This window comes from Bidens hawaiensis, unplaced genomic scaffold (genome assembly GCF_021521415.1).
Source record: "Bidens hawaiensis isolate Kalapana, Puna unplaced genomic scaffold, B.hawaiensis_p1.1 tig00004234_1, whole genome shotgun sequence".
Lineage (NCBI taxonomy): Eukaryota > Viridiplantae > Streptophyta > Magnoliopsida > Asterales > Asteraceae > Bidens > Bidens hawaiensis.
Window position 1 is genome coordinate 1887501 of NW_027491252.1, and position 25461 is coordinate 1912961.

The 25461-nt window shown below is 39.0% G+C and overlaps 1 protein-coding gene across 3 annotated transcripts; it reads right to left on the reverse strand.

Moving 5' to 3' along the window:
- Positions 1 to 12849: 12849 nt before the first annotated feature.
- On the reverse strand, positions 12850 to 25112 carry LOC143625754 (uncharacterized). Of its 3 annotated transcripts, none has more exons than XM_077096008.1 (9): positions 25048 to 25112; positions 17845 to 18606; positions 16638 to 17299; positions 16388 to 16550; positions 15495 to 15647; positions 15224 to 15397; positions 14351 to 14479; positions 14137 to 14250; positions 12850 to 13251 (listed from the first exon to the last, which is right to left on the reverse strand). In XM_077096008.1, exons 2-9 carry the CDS (start codon positions 18532 to 18534, stop codon positions 12919 to 12921), a joined length of 2418 nt encoding a protein of 805 aa, XP_076952123.1. In that variant the 5' UTR covers positions 18535 to 18606; positions 25048 to 25112; the 3' UTR covers positions 12850 to 12918. The 3 variants fall into 3 exon arrangements, with proteins under 3 accessions (XP_076952123.1, XP_076952122.1, XP_076952125.1); XM_077096007.1 differs by lacking the exon at positions 25048 to 25112 and adding an exon at positions 24824 to 24976; XM_077096010.1 differs by lacking the exons at positions 12850 to 13251; positions 14137 to 14250; positions 25048 to 25112 and adding an exon at positions 24824 to 24976 and having other exon boundaries at positions 14276 to 14479.
- Between the last annotated feature and the right edge of the window lie 349 nt (positions 25113 to 25461).

Here is a 25461-nt window from a genome sequence, read left to right on the forward strand (position 1 = left end):
TCATACGGCGGGAGTCATTGGTTCAAATCCAATAGTAGGTAGAACTTATTAGATAGTCTGACTACTAATAAGGCCAGCGGAAAGCAAAGCCCTTTCTCACCTGCAGCAAAGGAGGTGGTGACCAAGTGAAGACCTTTATGGCCTTACTACCATGGTATCTCAGGAACAAATTTAGCTTTCCTCGCTAGGAGGCTTTAGGTAATGCAACGGACTCAGTCAGGCCTGTTCTTTATGTTGGACTCGGTCTGCCCAAGAGACATATTAAATTGATGTGGTTAGTACGTTATGATCCAAGTTGGGTCATACCCAATAACAAGCTAGACAAACACCGATAATATTCGTTCATATATGATGTGATCATAACAAATGAATGTTAACACTTGAGTTATTTGGAAAGGGGTTTCTAAATAAAATGTACTTGTGTAATAAACAAATCATATGGATGATTTATGTTTTATGAAAGAACATTACATAGTGTTATTTAAGTTGGTTAAATAACAATATGTGAATAATAATAACCAAGCATGTCTCTTAACATATAATAGGTTTTATAGGTTATAAGTTATAAACTTATAAAAGTATATATGTATGGATATATATATATATATATATGTTTAAAGTTTTATAAAAGAAAAAGATAATAACTCTTTCAAATGTAATATTATTATATGTTTGAGTGGAGACATGCAAGGTGAGTGGAGACATGCAATGGTTATTATTGGTGGAGAGAAAGATGCCTTTAAATAAAACCAAGTCTTTCTCTTTCATTCTTTCATAACACACATAATTTCCAAGTAAACTTTTCTCTCTTCCTCTCTTGGGTATTTTCATCCAACATAAGAAAAGAAGAAGAAAATTTCAAGTGCAAATCCTAGCTAGAAGTGGTGTGTTGTTGAAGCTTGGGGTATGCTAGCTTGAGGAGCTTCCATATTCAAGTTCTTACCTTTCAATCATCATCTCTTTCACCCGGTTTTGTCATATTGAAAGGTAGTAGTAACATGCATGGACTTATAGTGACATGCATGTATTTGATAGTGTGTAATTCGTATTTGGATCCGGGTTTGGGTTTTGCATGTTTAAAATTGGTTTTATACATATCATATTAACAAGATTTAAAACTTTTATATCCGCTGGGTTTTTGGTAAAATAGGGATTTTATCACTTTGATAATCTTGTTAAAACCCAACACTTTACATCTTTTTCTTTTCCGAGTTTGAGAGTTTAACTTCCTTTCCCAGTAATGAAATCATAGGAGTAGTAGTACTGTTTGTTTTGATCTTGAAAGAAAGGCTGGCAATTTAGGTAGTCAATTCAATGTCGGCTTCTTCAAAACCCTTTTTCTGCTAGTGAGCTTTTCTTTGAAACCATCTCGGAGTAGTTCAAAGGAAGTAGCAGCTCTAGCTTTAGGGAATCAGCGGATTTTTCATATCCTCCTTCGGTCTCATTCTCTAAGCTTATGGGTGAAAGAATCATGCACTCATACCCCCAGAGTTTATACTTATTATTTGCTATAAAGAACCAAAGAAAGGATTGGCTCACTCCAAAAGTACTATTACCCCTACCAGCCATATGGACCCAAAGAAGAAGCGCTCTAGCGCGGATGACACCTACCAATTGCCCAAAGCGTTCAAACCAACCCAATAGGTATTCCTAGGTTAATGAAGGTCAACGAGATCAAAATCAAAATCAAAATAAAGAGAGAAGAGATCAAGATGACTACCAAATTCATACCAGAATCATTGATTGTACTAGCTTAAAATCAAGACCACAACGAGAGACATTCGATCCCAGAATTAGCTCCATTCCACCTCCAATGAGATTTTTTAAGCAAATGATTTTAAGCATATGGGTTAGTGGCAGTTGAATGAAACTAGAAAGAGTGGCGTTTAGTAAAAGGAAAGGACTTGGCTTCATCTCCCGCACCGGTAGCAACCGAGATAAGAGTGAAACTAAAGCGAGAAGGAGATGTGGATCCGGATTCTAGATTCCATTTTTCTTTTTTGTTTGAGTGAACACCCGGTAGCCAATTGATCAGGACTAGGAGCTGCACCAAGAAGGATGAGTTCGCCTTCGGGTTCTTAAGAAGAAAAAGAAGATCCCAGAGTTCTCTTTCTAGGTTGAGGAGATTGCTTTTACTTTCTTGTTAACCCTACCCGAAAGAGAGTGAGTGGTGGATTCAGAGAAAAGCTATTCTTCTTAGCAGTTTCACAAGTGAATGGAATGATTCTTCCCCCGAGGGTGACTTCACTACCTGGATCCTCATCTCTTGAACTCGTTCTGGCAGCTAGTTTAATGGCACCGGCATCTCATCTAGTCTAGATCGATTCCCTAAGAGCTTCTTCTCTAGCAGGCGATTTGGCGCATTTTCTCTTTCCTGGTAATAAGGAAATTTCCCTATCACGACCACCTTCCTTTATTCGGAATTCATTCGTCTCAAAAGAAAGATCTAGTGAACCACACTAATTCCATTTCAATTATCTCTGACAGAGCAGGATAGCTGCCATCAACCCTTTAGCGCGAGGGCCCTCCGAGACCAATGCAGAAGGAATAAGAGCCTTTATGCCTTGAGCCTTGAGCGAAATCATTGACCTTGCGCCTGGTTTGATTAGGACATTGCCGCATTTCATCTCAAAGAGGATCTAACTCTTTCTTTCCAGCTTAGCCGAACTACTTCGGATCAATTCACTCTTTCTTTATCGCAAGCAAATAGCCAAAGAGCTGATGAAAGAGCACCGTCTTCTCTTATTCCTGAAAACATCTTCAGAGCAGTTATTACAAAAAGACTAGCATCTCTAACAGGAAAAGCAAGCAAAGACCTTCCCTTTGGTTTGGTGGCCTCCTTCCTTGAGAAGAGTGAAAGAAGAATCAGAATCAGACTCTTGGACGTGGGATCTTGCCTAAATCTATTTCCATTGAGTGGGGTAAGTCTCAAAAAGCATTTCACCGGCACTCAGCCCTTCTCCCCTTACTCCAAGAGCCGAAACATCCTATATTCCTTCAACAGCAGTTAAGCCTTTTTCTAATCCTACAGCCCTTCTCCCAAGAGTTTCAGAAAAGGCTACCGACTTGGCCTACTTTGACTACGCTATTCTTCTCATTTCGAAAGAAGAAGAGGTAGCCCGCCGACGACAACAGATTCAATAGCTGGGGATCTTGCTAAGAATGAAACTCCTAACCTTAAATCATATAGAACCGGGGATTCTTTCCAAGAATCCGCAGTTGGAGCGGGAAAAAAAATACCCAGTGGGTAGGGAAGCTGCCCATCCGTTATAGTTGCTTCAGAAAGAGAAATTGGAAGGTTGCGCGATCTCCTATCCTGTCTGGTTGTTGTGCCAAGCGAATCTACATCAAATTCAGGAAGTGTGCCTGAAGGCTGGCCCCTGGAAATAGACTCAGCTTTCTAGTTCATCGGAAGGGTATTGAAATCCGTCAAAATCGAGCTAAATCTATACAGGAAGCTCGAGCCCCAACAACAAACAACAAATAAGGAGCTGAAGAGATTGCTAGGGCAGGTCCATTTCCTTCTTCGGGATCATATCCAGAATACCGGATTGAGGGATCCAGTCACACTAGCTCAGGTTCAGTGCCAGTAGATGCATAAGATGGAGAGGTGCCCCATTGATTTAAGACGAAGGTTTAGAATGCCCCACTAATGATCAAGGTAGTGGTAGAGGTATAGGGCTTGGATCGATAGTCTACCATTTCCGCTAATGAATTCTATGTTCAATGCTTTTGGCAAGCCGGAGCAAGACTTGGCGGCACACTTTCTTTCCCCTTGCGGAGAGAATATACAAGTGACACCCTCGCTACCAAGCCCTTGAATCAGTACCGCTTTACGAGAATGATCTTTCTCCTTACCCTAAGTGGAGGGTATATGACAGAGCTTCACTCCTTTAGTAGACTACTCTCTCGCAGCTAAAAAGAGCGAGAACCAGGTAAGTTGAAGATGATGGGAATTTTCCAATTCGATTGGGTACTTATCGCGGACCCTGGAGAATCTTCGTATTCTGTCTACATCATCTATATCTAAAAAGATTGAAAAACAGGGGTCTACCCTTCTCCCCTACGTACTGATTGAAGAGGATGGGTTTGAGTGGACTATCTTACGGTAATGGGTTAAGCTGGTTACAGCCAGTACTATGGAACAAAACCGTCGAAAACAGTCTTTCTAAAATAGACCAGATATGCCGAATCTGAGCTGAGAGATGCTAGGTCTCGCTATCATGCCTCATAAGCCAACTCATAATCTAAATCTTTAGTGTGTATTTCACTAATATGAAAATTTAAAACATACTTTCCACATTCTATTTTATCTTTTATTTGAATAAATTCTTCATTAGTGATTATTGTGCCCTCGTTTTTACAGTCCTTATATGCTAAATAAAGAAAATCAGATAGCTCTAACCTTTTAATAAGACTCATATCGCCTCGTGTCTTAACTAAATCAAAAATAAGATGCCTCCAAGATGACATGATTTATTTTTTTACTTTTGCCGATATAACATAGGATTTAACCAGTGATAACTGGTGTCTTTGCCTATGATATACAGATATACGATTAGAAGGAGAGCATGGATACAACTAGGGCTTTTCCCAGTTCTATACGGGTGTCTTACCCTGGAATTAGAACATTTATTTGACAACCTCAGCTAAGATCCCTAGAGACAGAGGCGAATGAAAGAGCCTTTGCACCAGGCGCTAGTGATCCACCATTCCTTCATGAAAGTACTATACACTACACCCCTTGGGCAAGCAACCGCACCGCATCCATCTTTATCGTGGCATCATAACACTAAAAGATTGACACTAGTCCGAATTGAGACTTAGGCTTGTGCGCCCTTAAAGGAGTACAGATAGAGCTGGGTTAATTAAGGGAAAGCAGACTCGCCTGCCACAACCCTGTTAACTATAGGAATCACGAGCTACCGATCCCATCCCTTCAATCACCGTTACTCGATCCGAACAGGAACTGACCTAGAACCGAACTACCACACTATGTCCTGCTGCTTCCCTGGTCTGACTGGAACTATTACTAAATGAGATTTCCTGGACCACGTTGATGGTACCAGCTTGAGTGAAGGAAGTTGGAGTAGAAAGAAGAAGGCATCGTTGCCCAACCAATCAGATCAGTCACCAGGGAAAAACGTGGCAAGTCCTTATCTAAAGATGTTGCTTGGTGAAGGTGGCTTGCTTCTCTGTTCACGGGGAATGAATGTAAACCAATTGTTGACAGAGATGATTAGCTTGGGAAGCTAGACTTTCTTCTCTACTCATTTTGGAGAGCTAATCTGACTTCTATCTCTTCTCAGTTCTCTAGGGAAGGTAGGGATTACTTGAGCTTACCCATCACTTCATCATTAGATTTCCAGGGGATTCCTAAAGAGTAGAAGGAGTGCTTACTGCTAGGCTAACATCACTCCTTTCACATTTTAAGTAGCTGCGGGCACCCGACTTTCTGCTTTCTCACAAGATCTAAGTCGCTAGTAGTATAGCCGGTCCTCTAAGGAAAGGTTACCTAAATAAATTCTTCTAACCACTCCCTAGTTCTCTTTCATCGATTGATATGGGAATAGCCTCACATCCCCCCCCCTCCCCTCGATCTATTTACCGATTGAAGGCAATGACTCTTACCCTTATGATAGGTGAATGGTTCTACAACAGCAAGCACATGAACTCGCTCTCATAGACAGGCTACGGGCTAGAGGGACGAAGACTCCAAAGCACAGACCGAAGCAGACGTAAGATAAAAAGAAGTACTTGACGCGGGAGAGAATGTAGAAAGACTAGAGGAAAGGGCTATGGCCCCTCCTGATACGATTCTAGCCTAATGCTGATAGACCCAGGATCTTTCTGTTCGAAGCTAGCCATTGACCGGTGAGGAGGCAGGCCACCCCTTAGTCAACACCACCGAATAGCTGCCAAGACCTGGAATACGACTAGGAAGATCAATAGAACCTAAACATAGGTATGCACTAGCTGGCTGGTCTCATTGATTGGCTTGTTCAAGGCATGGCACAAACTGAGAAGGAGCACTTCCACAGCAAGGACTCTTCACACAAGACGGTCGAGCTGACCCAAGGGATCAATAAACAGGGACTTCTTCCTTGCCCTCAATTCTCATTCTGGAACAACAAGAAGATGGCGTATAAAAAGACCACCGAAGGACTTTCTTTTGATACCCAAACAGTCTACCTTGTTTCTTTGGTGACCTTTCTCCGTTCCACAGCATCAATTGAGTGTTTAACGAGTTGGTATGAAGAGATCGATCTCTGATTTACCAAGATATTCAACCCCTTTCTTTCGATCTTTGAGCCTCCTAAGGATGCCGTAGGGTTCCCGTGATTGAAGGTTTATGGATATCCTACCCTAAGACGAGAGGGTTGGGCTTAGAACAAGACCCATCGGTGGATAAGATCACATCTTCATAACAAAAGGTGTGCACGTTCGGCCTAACTCAAGGTAATGGGCCAAACCTAACGAGTCCAAACTGGATCTTATTGTATGACAAAACCACAGACTGGGCTTAATATTCAAGGCCCAGAAAAGATGGGTCCAGTAGTAAACTTCGGTAGCAAGGACCGTTTCACTTGTCTAGATGGCCACATCTAAACTTGTACTTATATGCAATACCGAAATAAGTCGGGTAGTGCCCGCGATGGACTTGCCTTTCCGGCTAAGTACTTGACTTCAAAGACAGCTAGCTAGTTTCATTCAATAAAGAGGATTTGTACCAAAAGAACAGGCTTTCTACCCCTTCTGAAGAACTCTGTCTGGCAGGACAGCTCACGTCTATTGGACCTGGTGATGAGCCTATTCTCTGTGATGAGGGCTGGATGGTCTTTTTATACCCTAATTGTAATACGGTGTGCGTGTGCTACCCTGATGAATATTATTAGAGAAAAGGTAGGGGTCGTAGTTGTTGAACGGATTAGTATTTTATTGATAGCGTAGAAGCCGCATATTGCTTTGAAGCGGGTTAATCAAGTTACTTACCTTTAGTAGATCAGTTAGCCAAGAATCAAATATATGAGTTCTGGGTTTAGAAATAGGAGGTAGGATAGTTCCAATACGAAGGTAGACTAGCAGCTATCGCAGTTCGATGGAGCTATCTGAAGAGCATATGAAGACTTTGGAAATGGATTGCAGCGAGTTACCTTACGGTAAGGAAAGTGCTGTCTAGCGGTTCTCTTTTACCCGCTAAGCTTACATGTATAGGCAAGGGTCTTTTTAGCCTCAAAGGCGCGCTTCACTATGGAGGTTTCTCCCATAAATCCAGTAGGTTAAAGACACTATGGAGTCTTCGACCCCAAAGTATGTGTCTGCGGGTGGAAGCAGCGTGGTGAGGGGGATGGGTGGCGCTCTCTTGCCGATCAGTTTAGGCAGCTTACCTTACCGATCAGTTGTATTATAGAAAGAAGAAAGAGGTCGATAGAAATGAAATCAGACTAGCAGCAATCTTCGATGATAATCTCATATTAGGAGAGGAAGTGGACTGGGAAGGTAAATCATTTTAGAAGGTGAAAAGGTTTGATTGATAACAAGGGCAGGAAAGATTCATTAACAAGGGAATCACGAACCGGAAGCGCTCGAAAGACGACCTCAACACAAGGAGAATGGATGAGGATTTGACTCAACAATCTCCCCCTTAGGTCAATTGTTTGACTCAACAATCTCCCCTTAGATTGGAACACCTCAGCTGACCCAAAACATTTCTATGGTTACTTACACTTAGCAAAAATACACATCAAATCAAAAATCAAAATTACATATTCAAATAACATAAGCAAATTACATAATCAGAAAGTTGTCCAAAGACATTACAAAACAAAGCCTTTCTATTGATCTTGTCTCTTTCTTGCATTATGAATGGCTTGTCTTCGATTGATTATCTCTGAAGCAGCTTTCATTTTGAAGATATTAAGGGCTTGGTAGTGAGTGTGACTTTCTGGTATAGCCAAATCCCTTATATCCATCAAGTCTTCATCTTTTTTAATGATCCCCAGTATTTTTCCATCAGAGTTTCTCAGTACAAAATGATCATCATCTTCCTTGTATTCAATTTCAGTTATAATGTCATTCTTCTGTACTGTGTAGTTGGGGCGTCTCATTCTTCTTCCCATACTTATACAAGTATTCATGTTGGACAATGGATTTTCATATCTAAAAGTCATCTGAAAGTCTCTCTCAGCTATGTCCATTCTTTTTAGCTTTGCAGTCCTTCTTGACTTGTGAGTTTGGGTTGTTCTCCAATTTCTCTTTTCTTTTATGAACTTGAACCCTTTGTTAGCTTCTTCCCACAAAAATTTTGACAGATCATTCATCTGTCTAACTGCCAATCTGCTTCTGTTTCTGTAATCATACAATCTGAGAGTGGCCATCCTTTTCAATTGTTCTTCATTGAATTCATGGAAGTCACTTCTCACAACAATTTCTCTCAATTGTCTACTCTCCATAATAACCTTTAATGCACCAGTAACAGAATCAAAGTACAGTTCTCTTGGTAGATCCACATTAGATTGCGGTCTTGTTCTTTGTTGTGCTGAACTGCTTGATTCACCTCTTCCTCCTTGATCTCTTCCTCCTCTTGGAAATCTTCGTGAAATAGGAGGCCTAAAGGGAATGGACTTACTTGGTTTGCTAGGCCTCAAGTTAAAGACATTAATGTATACAGCCTCAACCATCTCTGTTGGTAGATTGGCAATTTCAACAACATTGTGTCCTGCTGCTTTAAGTTCTTTTAACATTTTATCCATGCCAGGAGTTCTTGCCAATCCAGCAGGTATAAACCTACCATCAGCATATTATCTTGGGTTCTCTCCTTCCCTTAGGGCCTTTTCCCATTCATCCTTTTTAATATAAAAGAGGTATTTCAAATCCTCCTTTTCCAAGACATTGAAGTCTGCTTCACTCATTCCCCTTTGGTTGATCATTATGTTCCTCAGTATATTTATCATCTCATCATTTTCCCATGGAACAAATGGTTCATCCTCAGGTTCAGGTTTCGCATCTGGAGGAGCAGAGGTTTCAGCTGATCTGTCTTGTTCTTTTTCCTTCTCCCTCAGAGTTTGAATTCTTCTTCTTTTAGCTTGGGGTTCATCAGTTGCTTCAGCCTGTTTGGTAGAGCTCTCAGCTTGAACCCTTTCAATTTTTCTTTTCTTTTCAGTTTGTTGTATTGGTCCAACACTGATTCTCTGGATAAATGTTCAACAATCTCAGGCTTCATACCTCTCTGCAGTAAATAACCACACATGTCTCCAAACTTTTTCTTCAACTCCTCAATCTTCTCAATTTTATCCATGGCGGTTATCCATTGAAGAGTAGCGATTGCGTCTCCCAAACCAGTCAGCTTCGGCGGGTCACAACCCTTGAAGGACTTATAGTTGTACCCACCCCGGCCTCTTTTCCTACCATCGGACTTCACAGATTTAACCTCACTGGAGGCCTCTCTTTCTTCTTCATCATCTTTTCCTACCATCTTCACATATTTAGCTAATCACGTTACTTTCCGTCTCCTATACACTTCCCTTTATGAGTCTATTTGTGCTGGTTCTACTCTAAACGGTTAATTTATCAAACAATCAATTAATCCTATCCCTAACATTCACATATCATTTCTTTAGCAATTAAGCTAACATTAACATACATATTTAACCATACACTTTACCGTTACCGAGCTTGCTTGAGTGACACATGGCTATCTTGTACTAGCATCTTCTTTCTTTCCTTACTTAAATCCCATTCTCTGTTCGAGTCTAAGCATGTAGGATGCTTAAATCACTCGAAATTTGCTCTGATACTAACTTGTAAGACCCCGTTACCGGTGCCCTACATTGGACGTTGGATTTACTCATAAACACAGTTCTAAATATCAGAGTTAATTAAAACTTTCGCGTAATAATATAAAACATCAACCATTCATTACAATTATCCATAATTTGTCTTTTAAAACATAACATAAATTATAACATTCAAAACATCATGACAATCTTCAGATGCCAGCCTCTTCAAACCTGCCATGTGTCCATCTCAAACCAGCTGTCTCAATCTGCTAACTTGCATGCATACTAAAAGTCAGCTACGCTGAGTGAGTTCTAGTTAATCACACATTATACCATACATACACTTACCTTCGATTATGCATCCGAAGACACATAATCGTTACTTTACTAATTTACTTTCATTACATAAATTCATACATACGTTCATACTTTATTACTTTTATACTATATAAATTACTGATATTTTCTATCTCGGATATTATTAGGGTTCGATCCCTTCCTTTTCTATCTCAGATATTATTAGGGTCTGATCCCTCTTTCCTTTGTCTATCTCAGATATTATTAGGGTCTGATCCCTTTCTTGTCTATCTCAGATATTATTAGGGTCTGATCCCTTTTTACTTCTCTATCTCAGATATTATTAGGGTCTGATCCATTTCTTCTCTATCTCAGATATTATCAGGGTCTAATCCCTCTTTCTTCATCTTAATACATACTGTCTATACATGCCCATAACATACATACTTTCTTTAATCATTCATGCGTATTCATATGTTGTACATATATCTATCATAAACATACCTCCCTTGTTAGCACGTGCAATATCCGAAGATCGTTCGCGTACCGACAAGCTTTCAATATACATACCTCCCTTGTCAACACGACGTGCAATATCCAAAGATCGTTCACGTATCGATGAGCTTTCATTTATACATACATAACATATAAATCATACATGGCATACACTTACCATTTAAGGTAAGTGTATTAACTATCACATCGAGTATGCACACAGCCCCGAAAACATAACAAGGAAATGGGGCTAGAAACTCACCTGAATGCGATTACGATCACCGTTTATAGTTATTCCTTTCTAGAGCTGTGCGCGACTAACTGTATAACATTTACACGTATTAATTAACTATTGCTACTCGTACCGTATTTCTATCTTTATATTACCCACAACGAACGAGGGTCCGGGGGCAGCGCCCTTGGTAGCGGGGTTCTAGGGGCGGCAGCCCCTAGCAGGGTCCAAGGGGCAGAGCCCCTGGCTGGGGTCGAGCTGCCAGGTCAGCTTGGAAAAATTTTATTTCCATTAACTGTCGTAACACATTTTCCATTAGAATTTTAATTCATTAATTATTTTGCTAACTTAAAAGTTCAAGGGCTCCTTTGTAATTAAATCATTCTTTTATTTTCTAAGTTCAGGGACCATTTTGTCCATTTGTTAAACTTCTAATTCGTTACATTGCTCTTAACGAATTGGCTTATCTTAGCGAACTGGTCCATGTAGCGAATTGAACCCTTTAACGAACTGGTTATTAAACGAATCGGTCCATAGCGAACCAGTCCAGGTAACGAATCGGTCCATCTAATTCGTTATCTTCTTCTAACGAACTGGTTATACGAATCAAGGGTAATTCGCTACCCTTTCCCCTTAACGAATTGGACACGAACTAGAGCTAGTTCGTTAGGCTCACTTAGACGAATCAGTTAGAGAATCGCCTTTAATTCGCTAAATTCCCGTTAGCGAACTAGGGTTAGGTCAGAATGTCAGGGAATGACATCCTTACCTTGTACATTCTTTCCGGCACCGTCGCCGGAAAAACGCGGTTTCGCCGGAAAAAACGAGTTTTGACTCGTTTTTCACCGTTTTTCGCCCCGTTCGATCCAGATCTGAGCTAGGGTGATCCCTAAACTCATCTTAGGTTCGGTTTATACCCGATTCCATCCGGATCTCGTGGCTTAACGGTTTAACGGTGTCGGCTCGTCGTTTCGTGACCATATCTTACGGGTTTGGGTTTATACAATATCAAACTATCATTACCTCGGGTCGGTGCTCGGTTTCCTTGATGATTTCGGCTATAGAAGGAGAAAACTAGAGAGAATCTTAAGTGTGTGTTTTGGGTGGTGTATGGGATATGTGTAAATGAGGAATTAAATGGTGATTATGGTTTATATATTTATGGATCATGGGCTTAGCCCATGGTCTTTCCTCTTTTCCTCTAACCCAAGTCCATAACCCAATTCCGTTTAACCCAACACTAGCTCGACTCATGATAACTCATACTTGCGTTTATTAACCGAACTAGAAACGGGATGTTACAGTATGAATGTATGTACGAAAGTAATATGAACAGGTTAAGTATGTAAGATATACATATCTTCGGGTATGTATATAAGTATGAGTACGTATTGTATGTTGCATGATTAAACAGAACTCACTCAGCGTAGCTGACTTTTAGTATGCACGCAAATGAGTAGGATAAGACAACTGGCTTGAAGAGGGGCACATAGCAGAAGAATAAAGAAGCTGGCATCAGAAGACTTGATTTATGATGTTTGAACTAAAGACATGTTTTATATGGTTTAAATTTTAAGACTTATGTAATGAATGTTTTTCATTTATCTATTCTGCGAAAAGTTTTAATTAACTCTGATATTTAAAACTGTGTTTATGAGTAAATCCAACGTCAAAGTACAACACCGGGACCAGTGCCTTGCAATAAGGAATTAATAACTCAAATGACCGACTCACGTGTGACTCGGTGAAAATGCAATAAAAGAGTTGTATTGTCGATATTGTTGTTCTTCTAAATTCTAAATATTGTTATTTTAATCAACATTAATATTTTAAAGAGTATTTAACATTTAATGACATCAAAATGTAATTAAAGTACATCTAGCTCTTATTATTATTTTTATTTAACTTAACCAAATATTCGGCAAGGGCATCTAAACCAGTGCATATCTCATGAATGTAGCACTAATATTCATAACTTGAACAAAATCATTAGACAAAAAAAACCAAACTTCTAACCTAATGTAATTGTAGGTTAGAAGCCATGGGTTCAAATACTTTCTCAACACTAAACATAACTCACACCGGCCTAAAAACCAACCGTAGCACCATCGGTTACTAATCACTATTCATCCACACGTCTCTAAGTAGTCGATACCTAGCGTTACTACAACTATCAACATTTTTCAACGACCACACGGGCTTCAGTGAAACATCAACAACCTGAGAAGAGTCAACTATTGAAGTCAAAGGTGATTCCAATTCATCTAATTCATCATCACTCGTGTTTGACTTTTGTAAGATTGAAGACCCACTTCGTGACAAACGGGACAGGCCACTATCATCTACTAAAATACATCCTATTAAAGACGCAGATGGAGGGTGATATACAATAGGAGATGCTGCACATGGAAGACTCATGACACAATCTTCACCACTCTTGAGTAAATCCTGAATAAAAGGATCAAATTTCATTATTTTAGGAGTGTTAAATAGGTTGTGTTTGCGGGTCGAACCTGATGCAAACTCGAAAATTGTGTTACAAGTGAGCCAGAATGCAACATGAGTTTTTGCAGGATTGACATGAACATGACCCAAGAAAATAATTGTGAAAATTACACATTTTGTCCTCCAGGGCAAAATAGTCATTTTGTAAAAAAAGTTAACAGCAATTTAGTAGCAGTTAGTGAAAAGGCCTTAATGGGTTAACAGGTCAAACCTCACACAAACCCGAAATCGGGTTAGACACATGAACCTGAACACGCACGAGTTTTTGTCCTTTAGGTGTAAGGGCCTAGTAATCATTTTGTAAAAAAGTTTATAGTATTTTAATACCATCTAGTGAAAAGGACATACCGTGTAACTTTTCAAATAAAGGATTTTTTTTTGTAATTACCTAGTTCAAGGACACAATCTGCAAATTGTTATATACCTAACGACGAAAAGCGTAAATTTACTCTTTTCTTTTGTTCTTGTTTTCATATTAATACTCCAAAATTACAAATTCACAACTACAAAATACTTGCGTTTAAACTGTAAAAGCCTGAGGCTTATTTCTCTTTATATTTTTTGTTTCAAGTTTTCAACATAGAACACCCCATCGGTTCAAGTTACAACTTAAAACACATTTTTAACAAAACAAGCATAAAACAAAACGGACAACCCCCGCGAATACGCCGGGTCGAACATGGACCCGTTTAGTTAAATGTGTTCGTGGGTTTGAACTGAACTGACCCAAACCCATAAAATTCGTATACAGTTCACACCCCTAATTGTGTCATAAATTTCAATATTTCAGCATAGATAATAACAAGAATAATCCAGAAAAAAACTGACCTCTGATTCCAGTGCTTCAAGCACCACTTCAGGAAGCGGATCCGGGCAAAATTCATCTGGTGTGAAATTATCAATAATTCTCTTTATTAACGGGACACCAAAAGTAGGACACACCTTCAAAATTAAAAAGATTTTAACTTTTTCTTATGCACAAGTACATTATCAGGTTAGCATGTTTTAAATAATAGTTTTGGTTTTATAAGAAGTTAAAAACCTCATTTCGGATCGTATTGCTCAATAGCATATCCTTTGGAAGCATCATGAGCTCACTCAATGCAGTAAGGAGATGAAAAGTGATCGGCGAGCCGAAGAGATCGGTTAGCCAGCTGGACCAATTTCCTATCTGTACTCAACCAAGATAAACATGTGTGTTAAAAGTTACCCGTTTAACCTATTAGTTCGTGTCCCAACACGTCCATTTTCCACCTATGATTATCATCCCAAGCAGAGGTGTCAATCGTGTCGGTTTGCGAGTTGGAAGGTTGAATTGTTCAACCCCAACACAACCCACATTGTTATTTGTGTCAAAAAGATCAAACCTAACATACACACACTTAAAATTGTGTTACCTGAACACGACCCATTTAACCCAAACAGGTTTGGCGGAATGCCGGAATGGCGGGTGATAACCAAGTTGTATACATGTTAATCGAGTTTTTCGGTTCCAAAAAAATGGGTTATACGGGTCATAAAACGAACTAGTGAGTTGACCTATTTAACTAAGCTGGTTAAACGGGTCTACTTGAACACAGCCCGCTTAATTAAACAGGTCAACCTGAACAACACAACCCGTTTAACCAATTTATCTAAGCGTGTCAAACAGATTGGTGGGTGATCACCAAGTTGTATACGTGTTATTAAGTTTGTGGGTTCTAAAATAATGGGTTAAACACTTTAACGGGTTAGTGGGATGGCCTATTTAACAAAATAGGTTATACAGGTCAACACAAGTTGCTTTATTAAAGAGGTTGATCCGAACATGGCCCATTTCTAAGAGGGGTTACCCAAAACTTGATTATTTCCGTATCGTATTTTGGGTTGTGTCGAAAATTGGGAGTTTAACTAAGGTTAAGTTAGTTTAACTAACCGTTCTTTTCAGCAGCGCACCGGCGCCAACGCTTGCTTTTCCTGATGGAATAGGAAGAACCGTAGAATCACTAATTGGGTCCGATACCGGGTCGGTTGGAATCTCATCACCCGGTTCACGAAGAATGGCATTAAACATAGCTGCATCCAATCTACTCGCGCATTGTTCCATTATCTATAATATAATAATAATAATATAAAATGAAAATCATTTATAACACGCATGCCTCTAGGCATGTATAATATTATAGAGCAAAATAATAAATTGTTACCAACATAGACAGCACACTCAGGCAGCCACAATTATGTCCTGCAGCTCGAACGGGGCATATACGTTCACAAACATCTTTAAAAGCGCTTTTCCAAAGCTCCAAAGAGTTGGTTTCTTGATAAGATTTAGTGGATTGCATATAAGGAGCAAGAGTCTAAAAGCTTTTGATAAAGAGGTTAGAAAATTATAAAATAGATCTTCGCCAAACAAGAAAGTAAACAGGTGGCGATTTTGACTCAATTACTTACGGGAAAATTACCAAAATAGCCATTTTGACAAAGACAGCTAACATTGGGGTGTGCATGAAACCTAAAAAACGATCCATAAACAAAAAAATCAAACAGAAATAACCGAAACAAAACTGATGGTTCAGTTTTATGTTTTAGCGGTTTTGGTTTTGTGACCGAATTAATGGATTTTCATATTTTATTGTGAATTGTAAGTAATTTATAAGAATTTAGTACATAGTGTTACGTAGATATTTTAGCTCAAGTGCTTAATAATCAATTACTTGTGAATTAACAAAAAAGATTCAAGCTCAAATTCATTCTTTTTGGCCAATTTATATTACAGCCCAAAATTTTCAAGCTCAAATGGCAAAACCAAAAAAAGCCAAACCGAAACCAAACGGTATTCAAAAACTCCAAAACCAAATTTTTGGTTTTTGGTTTGGTTTGAGTCCAAAACCAACCCGTGCACACCCCTAGCAGCATGTGTCATTTGGCGATGACATAACAGATTTCCATCTGGAGCCATTTTCTTAACTGAGAAAAAAGTCAATTGATATTTGAGTAAATAAAAAAGTCAATAGCTATCTTGTAAAAGTCAATAGTCAAAATGGCTATTTTGGTAATTTCCCCATTACTTATGATCCTAGTAACTAAAACCGAGCACCTGCCACCAGATGGATTCAACAATGCGCGAGAACATCCAAGATTCTACATTTTCAAGATCAGAAATAATCACACACATGCCATCCCCGTCATTAGAATCTCTCTCAATAGTTTTGTGTATTATTGCTCTTAGGACAATACAATTTGACAGCCAGAAAGCCAACCTGTAGTCAACAAAAGAAACACCATCAAAAGTCAAAAAACTGAATGATTCCTACAAAAGTGTCCAACTCATTGGATACAAAATGTACCTTGCAACATCATTTCCACAAGCCTTTGCAACCAAAATCAAACCTGAAACAATACTTTTTGCTGAATTTGATCTTCTTAAAGAATTCTCTCTGCATGCGTGAAAATAAAGCCTAGAAAGCCGACGAGCCGATGCATGAACTTTCCTAATATTACTCCCATGTTCTGCAACTACCGAATAAATACTGAACTCAATGGCTGCAGCCTCTACTAGTTCACCTTCAAGAACCTGTACTCTTTGCTCCAAGTGTTGTACTTTGCTTATCATATCTTTCCTTCCACTATCATGATCATGCATACCAACACTTTTTAACTTCTCTATAACTTTGCTAGTCCTCACGGATCCGTTGCTAACGCATGAATCCGATGAAGAACCGACAGAGTTCATATTCTTCAATTTATCACCAATGGTTTGACTTTCTTGACCACTTTGACCTGCTTCCAAAAGTTGTTCAATTCTGTCATCATCAACAATGGCCTTTCTTGGAAGCTTTTTGAATCTTGAGTTGCGGATATTTGATAAAGTTGTACGCGCGTTTTCTGCTTCAGTATACAAATCTTTTGGTGACAATATATGTTTTTCGTAAGCAGCCCGTTTATCTTGAACCGAGACTTTTTTATCATTAACTTTTTCTGAAGTTCCACATTTAGCTTCATGTTCATTCTGCAATTAGCTGTCACCGGATTAATATAAATTGGCTCACTATCATAGTAATCTAGTTTTTAAGCATGCCACTAAAGTTGCTCAGTCTTTTTGTCTCTCTAAAGTCACTCAACTTTCATTAGGTGTTCCAATCCTATGTAATTTTTTTACAAATGTTTAATTTTTTTTAAGTTAAGTAAGACAAATAAAACATATATTAATCACTGTAACTAACAAGTGATTACTTTTTTTCCGATTCATTTGAAGTAGTAGGTAATGCTGAAGAAAAAAAATCACTAAAATAATAACCAAGTTCCATAATTGTTAACTTTAAGTCAAATTAAAAAAATAATCACGAAATAGTAACCAAGATTTATACAAGTTTTATTTGTGTCACTTAAATTTCAAATTTCATTTAACAATTATAGAGAAATGCATAGAATTAGAACACCTAATAAAAGTTAAGTGACTTTAGCGATACCCCTGGGAAACTTGTTTACTATTGTTTAAAGTTATCCTCTCTTTAATTAAAAATAAAAAAATAAAAAGAGAGCAAATTCAACTACCTCTAAAGTTGAAGAACCCGCAACCAATGAAGATTGAGAGGAAAGATCATCATCTGTAAACGAACCAAACTCGGCTTCTTCGGCATACTCTTCATTCATCAAAGCAGACACGGACTCAGATCGATTCGTGTCCATTGATCCTTCTCTAATTAAACTCTCCCTAAACGATGACCTCAACTGATTATCTTTCTCAACCGTTTGGATATTAACAAATAGCATCGGTTGACCCGTCTTACCAAAAGTCCTCTTGCAGTTCATAGGCACACTAATACTCAAACTCCCTTCAACAACACCATATTCTGCAAAGTCTATAACTGCGGTAGCCAATAATTGCCCTTTTGCCGTTTTGTCCCTTCGCTGTTCATACATATTAAGCTCCATTAAATTTCTTAAAAAAGTTTCATCATCCCCTGTTTTGACTGACGGGTCTCGTGATAATGTCACATGGACCCTGAAAGATTCGTTAATTATGATTTTGCCATCACTAACACCTGAACTAGAACCAGTTGAAGGAGTCACTAGTTTGGTAGACCCTGAAGTCTTGTCACCATGTTCCCATTGAATCAATGCGGACCGAAGTGATCTTAATGATTGTGATGGAGGCCACGGTTTAATCTCTATGAGATTGATGATGTAATCAAGTTGGATGTACGGGCTCTTTCTGTTTTTCGTCTTTAATCCCAGTACCATTATTGTTTTGGAATTCTTTTAATAAGAACAAGGTTAAGTCAGTGTTCGGATGTGCGTTTAAACTGATTATTGCTATAAAAATAATGAAAACCACGTTAGGTACCATGTATTATTAATCAACTATATATATAGGGGATACAACAACGATAACTACAAAGTAAATGTTGGTCACAATCGGATCTTGAACTAGAAAAACAAAACAGAAAATATGGACCAGATTTCTACTAACTTTTGTAGTTGTATTTCTTATAACAAAACTGATTTTTAGTAGTACATAATCAAAGAAACAAACCCCTCTATTTATAGAGTGGGAAACACAAAACTACTTAGACATCCACTTGACACACAAGTTGGTCTTACACCTTATCCTACCCACTAGTTATCTTCTACAAATCTTCTTCTATAAGCAACCTGAATTTTCAGTCCAAGTGGCTTGCAACTTGTTTTATTTTTACTACTTAACTTTAACCCAAAGTTAAATATGAGAACTGTTTTTACCGGCTGGTAAAAACCGAGCTGAACAGTAACACGGAATCAACTAACATTCACCCCCTTGATTCCGTTCTTCAAAGCTGTTAGGTCTTCAACTCCTAGAATTTCCCTCATCTCAATAAACTTGACTCTTGGCAAAGCTTTAGTCAAAATATCGGCTTTCTGTTCGTCTCCACTCACGTGTTCTATCTTCACCAAATTCTTTTCCACACATTCTCGGATGAAGTGATACTTAGTATCAATATGTTTGCTTCGTCCGCGAAATACTGGATTTTTCATTAACAAGATTGCAGACTTGTTATCCACACGTAGTGTTATAGCTTCCACACTTTTCTCAGTTATCTCCTCTAATAAACCTTTCAACCAGATTGCTTGACAAGCTGTAGCGGTTGCGGCTATAAATTCAGCTTCACAAGATGATAAAGCAACTGTATTTTGCTTTTTACTACACCATGCTATCGGACCACCCCCGTAATAGAACACCATGCCTGTTGTGCTCTTGCCATCCATACGATCAGTCGCATGAGAACTGTCACTGTAGCCTACTAACTTCGCATCTCCATTTTTCTTGTAACGAATCCCGAAGTCAATCGTGCCTTTTACATACCTCATCACATGTTTCACAGCTTGCAAATGTGATGTCCTTGGGGACTCCATAAAACGACTAGCTATACCAACCGCATAACTAATATCTGGTCGTGTGTGTGTTAAATATCGAAGACAGCCAATTATTCTTCGATATTCAGTGGCATTAACACACTCTTGATCCTCATCTTTTCCAAGTTTTAGACTTGGGTCCATAGGACATTTTGTAGGATTGCATTCCCACAAATTTGCATCTTTGAGAATCCTCGTGGCGTATCCAGCTTGCTTCAAAGTGATACCCATCTTGTCTTGTTTAACTTCTACTCCCAAGTAGTAAGTTAACAAACCCAAATCACTCATTTCAAAGCGATCTTGCATCTGTCTTTTGAATGCATTGATCTCATCTTTACAAGGTCCTGTGATGATTAAATCATCCACATAAACTCCCACAATGAACGGACCAGCCTTGCCGATTCTCTTGTACACAGCATGTTCTCTTGGACAACGAGTAAAACCAAGTTGTTTTAGTGTTGCATCCAACTTCGAGTTCCAAGCTCTCGGAGCTTGTTTCAAGCCATATAAGGCTTTGGATAGCTTGTACACGAGGTGTTCTTTTCCCGGTTTCTCAAATCCTTCAGGTTGAGATACATAGACATCTTCTTTCAATTCTCCATTCAAGAACGCTGTTTTGACATCGAGATGGTGAACTTCCCATCCATCTTGTGCGGCTAGAGAAAGAATTAACCAGACGGTTTCCATTCGGGTAACCGGAGCAAATACTTCATCATAATCGATACCGTGCTTTTGAACATAACCTTTCGCAACAAGTCTTGCTTTGTAACGAGTTATGTCACCTTGGCGTCTCGTTTGGCTTTGTAGACCCACTTTAGACCAATTGGTTTAACACCTTTTGGTGGTTGAACCAATTTCCAAGTGTCATTCTTCTCGATCGAATTTAATTCGTCTTGCATAGCAATTCTCCACTCCTTGCTATCTTTGGCCTCACTAAATGAACCCGGTTCTTCATTAAGTAACAATAGGTCTGGGTCTTCAAATCGAGGTGGGTTAAACGGGATTTGTTGCAATGATTGGGTCCTTGAATAAACATTATTCAGCTGTCGAAAACCTTGGGCAGGGGTTTCATCATAATATGAGCTAAAAATTGGGCTCACATCTGATGAACTTGACTGTACATAGCTGTTCGGACTGTTTTGGTCATTAAATGGGCTGTCCGGGCTGTCCGAACTGCCTGAATCAGCCCGCTGACTGTTCTGTAAGGGGCTGTCACCTTCAGTTGTTGGGCTGCTGGTCACAGTAGGTGAACTAGGCCCGCTGTGTTCATTTTGGGCAGCAGCTATCTCGCTTTGATTGGGTGAAATCTGGGCCGAACCAAACCTGCTGGTTTGGGCTTCATCTTCAACAGTGAACTCGACTGAGTCTTCTTCGTTTGTCTCGAGTTCTCTGACCCAATTCCATGGCTTGCTTTCCTCAAAGCAAACATCCCTGCTTACACACACCCGTTTGGTTCTTGGGTTGTAAAGTCTATAAGCTTTACTTCCCGGTTCACTCCCGAGATACACCATAGATTCACTTCTATTAGCCAATTTTGTTAATTGTACCGTGGGTACTTTAACATGGGCGGTACAACCGAACACTTTCAAGTGTCCCAAATTCGGTTTTCGTCCTTTTAACGCTTCATATGGGGTCTTCTTTCCCAAAGCTTTTGTAGGTGTTCGGTTCAAGATGTAAACCGAATGTCGTACACCTTCTCCCCACAACCATTGTGGCAGTTTCATTGCCTTCATAATCGATCTTGTCATTCCAAGTATTGTTTGATTTCTTCGTTCAACAACACCGTTTTGTTGTGGTGTATACGGTGCAGTTAAGTACCGATTTATACCATCTTCGCTGCACAATTGTTCGAAGTTTGTAGACACAAACTCTCTTCCACGATCTGTTCTTAAAGCCTTTATTTTATAACCTGTTTCAACTTCAACGGATTTCTTGAACTTGGCAAATGCTTCCAAAGCTTGATCTTTAGACTTTATCATGTATACCCACATGAATCTGCTAAAATCATCAACAAGCAACAGAAAATACTTGTTGCCAGATGGTGTGCAAGGTGTAATAGGACCGCAAAGATCAGCATGTATTAGTTCAAGAGGTTGTTTTGCTCGATACGAGGCGTGAGACGGAAACGGAAGCCTTCGTTGCTTCCCGACCAGGCAACTTTCACATAGTTGTGACTTGTGGTTTATGCTTGGAACCCCAATCATCAACTTTTCTTGTGTCATCATTCTCATGACATCAAAGTTTAAATGCCCGAGACGAGCATGCCAAATCCAAGCTGTCTCGTTCATTTTAGAAAGTAAACATGTTGGTGAAACAACATGAAGACACACTTTATAGAGCCGGTTTGGAGACCTCTTGACCTTCATTAAAGCTGCTCCCGATCGGTCATAGAGTGAGAGATAACCGTTCTCAATATTTGTCTTGCATCCAACCTCATCAAGTTGCCCGAGACTCAATATGTTATTACATAAATCTGGAATGTAATAAACATTAGTAATGAGTCTTTGATCGCCATTTTTACACTGCAGAAGAATCGACCCTTTGCCTCTGATTTCAACTGCTGAACCATCTCCAAACTTTACTCGCCCTATCGTTTTTTCATCGAGTTCACTAAAGTAAATCCGTTCACCGGTCATGTGATTACTTGCACCATTATCTAAGTACCAAGTGCCTTTCTCGGTACTATGTTTGGCATATTCGCTAGGAAACACATTTTCTTCATTCAACATTACCAAATCTTTTGTAGACTTTACCATTAGTAAAGTAGCATCATCATCCTCCCTTGCCAAATTAGCTTCGCCTTCGGTTCTTCTCGGAGCCCGACAATCAGCTACAAAGTGACCAAGCCTATCACAATTATAACACCTTTTGCTATTTTGATCAGCACAGCATGTTCTGGCCTTTGATTATTATTCGAGGGGTGTCTACCTCCTCGTCCACGGCTGCCAAATCTACCGCGTCCTCGACCACGACCACGGTGATTGATCGGAGCTGAACGAGCTGATCCTCGGCCTCTGCCGACTTGTTTCGCCTCAGATCTGTGCTTCTCTTGCCATTCAGATCTAGTTAGTAATAACTGACCCGAAGAGTCTTTGGCTGCTCCAACGGGTTTGATACGTTCTTCGTATGCTTTGAGACGTCCAACGATCTCTTCAAACGGCATAGTATTCAAGTCAGAATACTGTTCTATTGTAGCAACAATAGGAAGAAATCTGGTTGGTGCAGAAGTCAACAACTTCTTTACTAGCACCTTTTCTTCAATCGTCGTTCCAAGTGTTTGGAACTTGGGCACGATCCCACCAATCTTGCTAGCATAATTATCAATGCTATCAGCCTCCTTCATGCTCAATAATTCAAACTCTCGATTAAGGGTTTGAATCCGAGCCTGTTGTACCCTTTCAGCACCAAGATACCGAACTTTAAGGGCGTTCCACACGCCCTTAGCCTCCTTGTGACATGCAACTTGCAACAAGATGTCTTCCGGCAGCGCCTGGAAGACGAGCCCTTGCTTTCTTTCTGACTTTGACATCCACGTCAACTCCTTCGGGTGGTTCTATGGCATCCCATATTCCTTGGGCATCCATGAACGACTCCATCTTGATAGCCCAAGAGGTATAGTTCATTGTACTTAGTAACGGACATTGGTACGATGTTGTTCCCCCAACTTCTCTGATTGTAACACCTGCTGGAACTGAGTTTCGATCTGCGGTGGTACTGCTGCTGCTTGAATCAGCCATACGGACTGCTGGTCAGATTCGTTTTTTATCAGATTCTGGGCTGGAACAGGGGTTATGGCTGGTAAACAGGCCGAAACCTTCGACCTATGTGATTGGCGGTGGCTGTAGTGTTTTTCTGGACCAGTTTAACGGCTGGTTGGATCAATGAGCGAAGCTCTGATACCAATTGTTGTCACAATCGGATCTTGAACTAGAAAAACAAAACAGAAAATATGGACCAGATTTCTACTAACTTTTGTAGTTGTATTTCTTATAACAAAACTGATTTTTAGTAGTACATAATCAAAGAAACAAACCCCTCCATTTATAGAGTGGGAAACACAAAACTACTTAGACATCCACTTGACACACAAGTTGGTCTTACACCTTATCCTACCCACTAGTTATCTTCTACAAATCTTCTTCTATAAGCAACCTGAATTTTCAGTCCAAGTGGCTTGCAACTTGTTTTATTTTTACTACTAAACTTTAACCCAAAGTTAAATATGAGAACTGTTTTTACCGGCTGGTAAAAACCGAGCTGAACAGTAACACGGAATCAACTAACAGTAAAGCTAATCAAATCATATCTCCTGGTTATGGTAGACATAATTACAAATTCACAATAAACCCTAACTAATAAATTCTATCCAATACTATAAACTAACTGAACGAAGCCTTGTTCATGTTTGTTCGTTTAGCATTAAACTTGTTCACGAATGGTTCATGAACGCTAGCCGAATGGAAAATCTTGTTCATCCATTAAGGAATTGAACTTGTTCACGAACGCAAACGAACATTTACTAACAAACACAACATTCTTAATCCAAAACATTAGACATAATCACCTTAATTAAAATATAAAGTTAAGCACTGGAGATAAACATAATCATACCCTAATTGGCAGTTGTATTTTGTGACTGTCAACGAAGCACAAGTTGGATTTGTTGTTAATTAAAGCAAGACTTTAGAAAACATACCATTAATGAAACGAACAGAACACAAACAATAAAATAATAAAATTTAAATGTTAGGTTAGTTATTACAAACAAAATATTATAAAAATATAAAACAAGCCTGTAACTAACAAACGAGCGTCAATGAACACATTACAAACGTTCACGAATACATATGAACAAACGCAGTCACTGTTCACGTGTGTTCATGTAACTAAATGAACAAATTCATTTATTAAAAGAACGGATGTAAATTGCAATTGTTAAGTTATACTAATCAGTTTTAAAAACACACAACTAAATGACAACTGAGACATAACAAGTAAAAGTATTCAGTCAAACAAACAACAAATATGCAATCCAAACGCATTCAAATCAAATTAAGATTATAAGCAATGAAATCAGTAAAGCTAACCAAAAATGACAATACAAGCTGCAAAAAATTCGAATATCATAGACAACGGTTACCTGAATGTGCTCTAAATTGCAGGAACCATTTCATAATAACATAAGTTAGGGCAAAAATCGACAAATTCAGTACGGAAAAAGAACATATAACCGGTAACAATGCCGTGGATTAAGTGACGGAAAAACGAAACGGAAGTGAAGAGAAACAGAAAGAAGAATTAATAATTGATAATAATAATAATAATAATAATAATAATAAAGAAAACGGAGGGATTGAAACTTACATGGAATTAAGTGAGGACTAATATAAAAGTAAATGGTTGTTCGGTGCATGTGAGCTGCTGCTCACAGTCACTGGCCAAAATTAGTATATTTTGAAGTATTATTTTTTTACATTTTCAGTCCCTGGGGTTTAATTGTTGTGTTTGGTCAATTGGGTCAGTAAATGAACTGACGACATCAGTGGATTTGGATTCCGACACAATGAGATTTTATTTTCCTGACACTCACCTCATCAGGGTTTGGATGCTAAATGAATTGATGCTAGATTGGAAAATCTGAAACCAGAAATATTTAGGATGATAATTTGGTAGTTTTAAAAATATATAAAGATGAGAAGGGCATTAATATTAAATTATTATCATAAAATCTATAAAAGAAAGTGTATTGAAGTGGTTAGAATAAAAGTATAGTTGAAT

Excerpts from the sequence above, each read along its gene's own strand:
- LOC143625754 (XM_077096008.1), bottom strand. The coding sequence starts at position 18,534 with ATGGTACTGGGATTAAAGACGAAAAACAGAAAGAGCCCGTACATCCAA. Across the intron at positions 17,300-17,844 it reads CGGGTTCTTCAACTTTAGAG|AATGAACATGAAGCTAAATG; the intron begins GTAGTTGAATTT and ends AGCTAATTGCAG. Across the intron at positions 15,398-15,494 it reads TGAGTGTGCTGTCTATGTTG|ATAATGGAACAATGCGCGAG; the intron begins GTAACAATTTAT and ends ATTATATTATAG.